We start from the raw sequence: 8,647 nt of genomic DNA, 5'->3' as shown, positions 1-8,647 counted from the left end.
CATTTATCAGAAAAGGACATTAATACAAAAGCTGCAGCTATGGCCCTGTTTGTGTATCCATCTGATTTATTCACATATTACAATGGTGTTACCTCCCAAAGGCTTATTAGCAATGCAGTATGGTGAGGTCATTTCTGGAGGTGCTTAGACCTTGGCAATAGTGAGGAAAGCACACACTAAGTCAGTTCAGTTACAATCACGTGTCTGTGGTCATTGTGGTACCACTCAAAACCTGTTGTCTTGATGACTGCATTGACTGGAATAAGCTAGTACTCATGGTGTGTGGTTCTGTTGAATTCATCTTTAACTGCTTTCTGTTTACCCCTGTAGCAGAAAATTATTCTCTACAAGCTGTCATCATCTGTTGAAAAGGTTGGAGACAGAACAAATGAATGTCCCCATATGTACCTTTAAAAAGAAAAAAAGAAAAAATAAAAGCATTTCTGCAACATTTCTGTAACTTGCTGAGATAACCTCCTTCAGCCAGTTTTGAGGCCTGCAGAGACTGTGCCAGAACCAAGCTCCTAAAACAGCCAGTGCAATAATGTGAGATGTTCTGGGACAACATGCACAAGGAACTCAGCATCTGCTGAGACCTTCAGTTTGTTGATTGACTGTTGAGTCTCGGACTGTTGAACGTCATCATAAGGCTCCTATTAACTTCTAGAGGTATGAGAACTCTTGGCTTGGATGGGGATAAATAATTTGGTCTGTTGACTTGCAAAAGAACGGGAGGTTGATAGTATATGAGGCGCTTTGAACTCATGTGCTTCTCTGAGTCACTGTGTTCAAAGACAAATTTAGTTACATCTACATTCTATTACACCTTGCTAAGGTTTTGATTGTGTCCTTCAAAATTTGTGTGTCTTGTGCAGCATAGACCATGCAGGCAATTAAATAACAATCCATTTGTCAGGAAACTGTTAAATGGATTCTGGATTCTGTTTAAACTCTGTTTCTCCCACAGATACTAGACCTTAGGGTTTGGTCATTGTTCAGTAAATACAATATCAGAAATATGATGTATGAATGATCTATGTCTCCTAGTTTAGACAGAAACAAAATAGAGGAATAAGTGGAGATAATGGCAGTTAAAGATGTGGAAGTTATGCTCTAAGGTATTGTTTCTACCACCATCTCCTCTCTAGGTTTTTTTTTACTATACTAATAAATCCTGTATGATACTTCTTTGTGATCTGCTCGTCATACCTTCTTGTAGCTGTAACTGTTACACCACGAATATTGCTTTACCCTTTCACTTCTCTGGTTTCAAACCTTTCTTGAAACACCTCTGTCTCTGCAACCTGGAGCTGATAACTTCCAGCAGTATAATCAGTTTTGTTTCTTTTTTTTTAAATGTCAAAAGATTTTCTAGACAGATAGTCTACTCCTGGTATCTGAAATATGTCATTGTAACACAGCCTTGCTTGTCAACAGTTTCTAAAAGGAATATATTCTAACGGTTTTCTGGAAACCACCTTGAGAGTGCAATATTAGAAATAATTAGGGGATGTGTTTAATAAATAATGTTTTTATATTTTCTTCCTATAGTTGTTCATTCCGCATTCGAAATAACTGTCTTATGGCTTTGGCCCACAGTTTCTATTTGTAAGACTACAGATCCTCTCCTCCCTCCTCTTGCAGAAAGGATTCATGTCCCCAATCCCAGGAGGGGATTAGGTTTGCTTAGGTTAACATTTGGTTTGTTTAATTATTTTACATTTCTTTTATACTTAGACCAGTCACCAAGCTGGATTAATTACCTTCCATATCCATTCTTTTCTTATGACTATTAGTGCTGTTTAGCTTTACTTTTCCTCTAATCTCCTGTCTGTATCAACAGCATCATAAAGCAGGGACTGCTGACTGCCGTAATGCTGTGCTTGTGTGTTGTTGAGCACCGAGCCAACTACTTGGACTGCCATGACCTGGCAGGATGTAAGACACACATGTAGTTTGTTCTAGGTTGAAATATTTGTTGTTGTGTTTATACTTTACCTCTTTAGTTACCCATCTTGTTTAAATTAGACAGCTGGAATGCAGAGCATGCCATATTACATTGAATTGTCATCTGAGAGACTAAGGTTTATTTGACTTGGTACTTTGATGTGGTCAGCTTTTGGTCAGCTGCTGAAGTTAAAAATCAGATGGAAAGTTGTGTAACAGAGTCCACCATTCTGCTACAGTTCTCAGCATTTAACCTACTAATCCACAAGAGAAGGGGGGGATTTTTTTTCTTTTTTTTTTTTTTTTTCCTGAAGTCAGTGTTTTATCAATACTTTCTATATTGTAACTGTTAGGCCTAGGTTGCAGAACTGTAACCAATGTGGGGGGAAGGTAACTCTCACTTGGAGCTTTTCTTTCCATCTCATAGTCAATTGGGTTCCACTATGGTTGCTAGAGATATGCTACACGCTGCTACTGGATTAAATACAGTGCTTGGGACTGCACACGAGAAGAGATTTTGAAAACACACATTAGAGAAAAAGACAAATAAATTATTACATTTTATATTTCTTAATGAAATCTGACTGTTAAAACTTGTATTTTGGGGGAAAAAAGAGCAAAAGCTTACTAAATGAGGTCTTTTTGACAAAAGTTAGTGTTTGGAAAGAATACTATACATTGCACCTGTTAGTGTAATAAGTCAGTAAGCTACTGAGCACGTAGCACACAGAGAAGGAAATCAGCTTCCTCTTTTCCCAAATAGACATTTTTAAATTATGCCAATTTAATTTTGTGGGTTCTGTGCAGCAGTGAACACGTGTCATCCTGCAAGGTTACTGGCTTTGACAAAAATCTTAAGCATTTGTATGAAATATTTTACTGAATAGTTACAGTTTGGAGAGTTTGGAGACTTCTAAAGGAGCTATTTTCTAATTGTGAAATTTCAAAGATAGTTTTACTGCAACATCCTTTAAGAAGGCTTTAAATAAAATGAATCTAAAGAAATGTCTGATCCATAAAATAAATGTTGGGAGCTTTGGTGAATCTGAATGTCTAGCAGCAAGTCTGGCATTAAGATTTCTTTCTCTCACATGTGTTCAACTGGTTTAAGTCTTTTTCGACTGGTTTAAGGCTGTGTATCCTCAAGGACTTCAGAAGATTAATGTTCAAAGTATGCTGGTATTTGTAGTATGAACTGATTTTTCTCATTCTCAAAAAGTTATGTGTTATTTGTCTTACATAAGAGAAGGAAAATCAAACTCACCTGCCAGAAAGAATATAGAAGGTGTTTCTGGCTGCTGAAAGTCCACTGTCCTTAGCAGTGGCTAAACACAACTGTCATTTTCATCCTGTTAAAGCACAATGGTTTGATGCTTGCCTTTTGTACCATTATAATCATTTTATGACAGCTAAAGCATCGGTGCCTGAGAGGTGCAGTGGAAAATTTACCCTGTCCTCTCTGCTGCTAAGGCTGACAACTAGCAGAACTTAAGCTCTGACACTCATCTGGAGTTAAAGTAAAATCACAGCTTTAAATGACAGAAGTGAGGCACAATTCACAACAATTTGTCGTGTACTGATTCAACATTAGTAGGCCTTTGAGATATTATTTAATTTTGCTTCACTTAGTCTCGTCAGGAGCTGAATTTCTGTAACTGGAATTCATCTAAATGTTCATTTACATAATTTTATTTCATACTGAATGCAAACGTTTTAAAATTTCTAATCATGCTTTAATTTCTAAGCATTAATTTTTAATCACTATTTATGTATTTCATTCATTTGTTCTTAACAACAGGATGCCCTGAAATGCCTACAACCTTTCTGTACTACCCTTTTGTATTACAGAAAGGGACAAAACATATAAATGGCAAACCAGGAATATGAAGGAGGCAAATGGTAGAGCCTACCCTTTACAGGGAAGGTCTGCAACATTGCCCTTATTTTTATTAGTTAAAGCTAACTAGTTAAGAGCTCAGTTAAAACTCTCCCCTTATTTCCTCACACTTCCACAAACTATCCACCACCACAAGAAGACAGTGTTAGAGAAGCGTTCAAGGGAGCTGTGTTTAACAATTTTCACTACTGTAACACTTACTGGGGTTTTTTGTTTTGAACCTCCCCTCTCCACTGCAGCTGTTTTCCCCACCACAAGGTATTTTTAAATCCAAGTTGCTACAAGAGTTACTTCCTGTTGCAGTTATGAGGTTAGTAAAACAGGAACAGCAATGCAATAATATTTCATTTTAATGACATGCTTTCTTTGTAAAAGCCAGATCACCTCTTAGTATATAATATCATTATACATAATATCAATCCATTATCCATTATAAAATTACAGAAAAGTAAGGTAGACCAGATCATCATGATGATATTCCCTTCTCACTTCACAGAGATGTTGTAAGGATAACAATGAAAGGTTGTGCGCAGCCAAAGTATGAAAAGTATGAAAAAGGTGAAAAGATCTTTTTCTGATCTTTTATACCTTGTGAGATCCTAGGGAATAAGGAAATAACATGGGAGCAACTCTTGATATAGCAATCATTAGGGGCAGTCACTGCTGCATTTCTTGCAGCAGCTTTTCAATCATAAGCGAATGGGTGTTGTAGAAGGGCAGCCCATCCACCTCCATTTCCAGACTGGCAGTTTTTCCACTGCGGACCCCATACCGCACGAGTGTTTTCAGAAGCTTTTCTTCCTTAAAGACCAAAGAAATAAAATATAATTAAAATCCTGAATCAGACAAGAGCATTCATCAAGGTCTTTAATTATAGGGGAGACTGGCCATATCTATTTTGACAAAGAATATGTGTAGCATCTGGAATTTAGGAAGTGTCAAACGGCTTATATATTCTTGACTGTTGTTTAATTACTGAGTGATATTTATTGTTCTCCACACTCCCTCAAACAGCACATTAGTGTCAATTCAGAAACATGAATCCTTTTTTACCTGGTTTCAAGTTCCTATGTTGCACAAATCAGAATCAGAGGAACCTCCACCCAAAGTATCTCAAAAACTACCTCTCATTTCCCCAGCATAGCAGCTGCCTGCAGATGCATATTTAAAGAAAAAGAACAGAAGGGAAAGAGGATACATCAGGAAAAAAGGTTACAGACAGTACTTGAACAGGGTGTACAATCACTTTCCTTTCCTGCATCTTCCGTGATCTCTGCATGCCTTTTGCTCTCTGTCCTCTTTTCATATTGATTTTATGAGAATTCTGGTTGCTTAGGAAAGGGATGGGGAAAAAAGAAAACCCTAAAATTGTGCTTCCTTGGGATTCTCTGAAATAGCACATACTTTGTTTAGAACTGCAACTCAATCTTACGTTCATAACACTTATTTTCTTGCTTAATGGTAATGTAAGCAGATAACAAAGATGTTCCAAGTTGAGCTGTTAAAGTACACAGAGGGAACAAAATCCTCAGTTGTGAGCTATGGGCCAGTTAGCATTGCGAGATGAAAAGAGGGGATAAAATCAGCTCTGAAAAAACACTAGTTCTATGAACAGTGAAATTAGAAGACCTCGTTTCAAATGGACGTATGTCTCGCATAAACTGCTTTGCTTTTCATTTCACATGAATCGTACACAGCAAAACTCTTTCTACTGTCTTAGCATTTACTATAAAAAGAATTTATTTCACTAATTCTGTTAATAAAAATCTAAGAAAAATAAAAAGCTGAGTCTCATCTTAGCTTCCCCCTGCCCCAACCCCATGGTAATTTACATAAGACTTGAAATCATCAAATACCTATCTTTTCTTCTCTTTCTTTGCTAGGAATGCCTGTTCTGGTTTCTGGTCTACTGTTCTCTTTCCATTTGTGTGAGACCCTGCTTTGACAAAAATCACTACTGAAACAGCCCTACCAATGTCCTTGACAAACAGTTCTATAGGTTTAAATACTTCTTGTTTGATATTCCCATACAATAACCTCTAGCAAAATCTTTTATCTCCTGGACACAAATTAATGATGAAAACATTATAAAGTTAAAATATCTAATATTCTCTTATTAAATGAAGTCTTCTAGGAAGACTTCTAAACCATAAGGAATATAATAGCTTTAGATCTGAATTTAGACACAATACAGTTGTATTTTACATAAAACAGTATGTGGTCAAAATATAAACATTTCTGAAAGAATGAAAGTACACACTGCATGATCAGTTAGCAGAGAATTTAGTATATTTTGATAATCTGCTTTCTGAATGCACTTTATAAAGATTTGTCTTCTATTTCCTGGTAATGCATCTTAGTTCTTAGCTGCAACAAAGTTAAATGAGGCACTGGTTTTCTATTAAAGAAAAAACATGCATAATTACATGGTGTCAGTCTTGACATCATGTAACAATACAGCAGTGATACAGCTATTTAAGGAAATTATCTGGATACATTGGTGGGATAAAAAGTGCTACTTCGTAATTTATAAAATTATAAATATACATTGGTTTATATCATATGAATGATCATATATATGAATTGAAATATAAGCACCTGATCTTTCTGCATGAGAGGTTTTTCTTAGCACTGCGTATCTATATACAAAGTGGCAAATTAGATCTCTCATGTCACAGAAGAAACACCTGAATTGGATATGCAAAAAGTAATTTCTAATTTGAATTGTTTCTCCTACATATTTACATGTTAGAGCTCTGATCTGCATGGGGAAAAAAGGTTTGCTTGCTTAATACTATATAACTATGCCTGATTAACTGTATTCTATCATCAAATGCTATTGTTTCCATTTGTAAGGAACATACACACTGTACAGTATGCTTCCTTAGCTGTAAAGTGCTGCAATTTGCTCACAGTTCTCTCTTTAGTAAATAATTACGTTGGGAGTGGGGTAACCAGAAAAATAATCAAATTAATAGACAAAGAACTTGTTAATTTGCACTTTATTCAAGAAAATAAACTCCCCTATGAATTACAAAGCTAATAAAGAATACTAAAAGAAATGTCACATCTTTATATATTGCTCATTTATAAAGAAATTAATATTCTTATAGGTCATAATTTCAAAATAAATACTATATGGTTCATTTCTTGCTGTTAATAGAGAGTTCAGTAAAAGAACAACTGCCTGATATGTTAACCTGGTCATGAGATGCAAGGAAATGCAGAGTTGTCTGTAGGATGTTTAGCATTAGCTGCGTTTGGATATGTATGAATTAGTATATTTCCCTATTGTCACTTCAGTATAAAAGTACTATGAACGTCTGAAAAATCAAACCAATATTGTATTAACCAACATAATTATGATTCAACTCCACAAATGCAAGGTAAGTAAAGATTGTTTAGATCAAATTGTTTCTTGCTCATCAAGTTCTCAACAAGGTTTTCAAGTATCTCTTATTAAAATATATGTAAAGACTAATCCATGCACTTAGGACAACCTCAGCATTCTGTTCAGTGGGAATGGAGAGCTCCACAGTTCTGAGGTTTGTTGCAGTGCAATCCTGGCAGTGCTTGAACACAAGGCTCCAGAGAAATAACCTTTGTGTTTCAGGGGAAGTCTTCATTTAGTAATTATGATCTATAGCTTTCATGGAAGGAAAGCCATTTTTGGAAGAAAAAATAAAACATGTTATAAGAAAGCTGTTTGGTGCTTAGGCACTTCTTCAGATGTTTTTCCAATTACAAATATGAACACTGAGGCAAGTATGTGTGGTGGTGCTCTTTAATTTGCTAAGGTAATTATTATAGCATTAAAAGAAGCTGGATTGGGCAGAAAGTAGCCATATAAACATAAATGGTCTGAATTTTGTTTTATACTAATGGAGTATGTGAACACTAATGTGTTCAATCTTCTGCACTGTTTACTGTTGTGTGATTTATAATTAAAGATATCATATTCTCTTGTCAGACATTCTGTAATTTTCTTTCCTCCACAAAACTGTTTCCATTAATTTTATCTCAATAGATTTTACCATTGCACTCTCAATAGCCCATTATTGGATCATTATCAATATTCCCAGCTGTATAGCTTAGTAAAATAAAAACAAGAAGGATTTCCTGTACACATTATCACATTTAATTACAGTATCTCATTACCAGGAATTTTGATCATAGTAGTTTTTAGCATACATTAATTTAAAGCACAAAACTAGTAGATGTAACTGGAAAAAAACATGGAAAAGTGAGAAGTAATTAATCTATTTTTGGAAAAGATTGCACTGAAAGCTCCTATACGCTTTGTTAAGTCAAAGGATAAGCGTCTATATGGCTATGCTAAACATTGGGATCAGCTTCAGCTTTATGACCTTTAGATGAAAAATGAAAACAGTAAGAATTAAAAAAAAAAAAAAGTAAGACCTACTCTAAAATACTTAAGTGCTTTGTTGGAATTTTGTGCAGAATGTACTGTCATCTCAGGAGGAATGCTCCACTGTTGTGGGTGATATCTATGGTAGACAGATTACATTTTGCTTAGCATTCTTGGAGGTCACAAACTTACTGGTTTTGTCCAAGTCTCTATAGAGGTACTCTGCCAATAAAACTGAAGTTTGAACTTTCTAAGTTATTACAAATGTGGTGGAACAAACCTTACTTGATCATTGAGTATATATATTTTATTTTTTTTTAAACACCACCAAGTTAAAAATAGAGCCGCGTGCTTAGCAGGATAAGCACAGATCACAGTCATTTCTCACCCCTCTCAGTTATTTTACTTTTTCTCAATCTGAAACCTTTGCGTTC

The 8,647-nt window shown here is 35.4% G+C and overlaps 1 protein-coding gene across 3 annotated transcripts in view; it reads right to left on the bottom strand.

Annotated features, from left to right (window-relative positions):
* Positions 1–4,176: 4,176 nt before the first annotated feature.
* Positions 4,177–8,647, bottom strand: part of DGLUCY (D-glutamate cyclase) — a 47,989-nt gene continuing 43,518 nt past the window's right edge. For 2 of the 3 annotated variants that reach the window (XM_074824947.1, XM_074824946.1), the window contains exon 13: positions 4,177–4,645. In XM_074824947.1, coding sequence (XP_074681048.1) covers positions 4,502–4,645 — 144 coding nt within the window. In that variant the 3' untranslated portion in view covers positions 4,177–4,501. The remainder of the gene's footprint in view (positions 4,646–8,647) is intronic. The other variant, XR_012623328.1, reaches the window with a different exon arrangement.

Source organism: Strix aluco, chromosome 4, assembly GCF_031877795.1.
Source record: "Strix aluco isolate bStrAlu1 chromosome 4, bStrAlu1.hap1, whole genome shotgun sequence".
Lineage (NCBI taxonomy): Eukaryota > Metazoa > Chordata > Aves > Strigiformes > Strigidae > Strix > Strix aluco.
The sequence above is the reverse complement of the archived record's forward strand: the minus strand, read 5'-3'. Positions and strand labels throughout refer to the sequence as shown.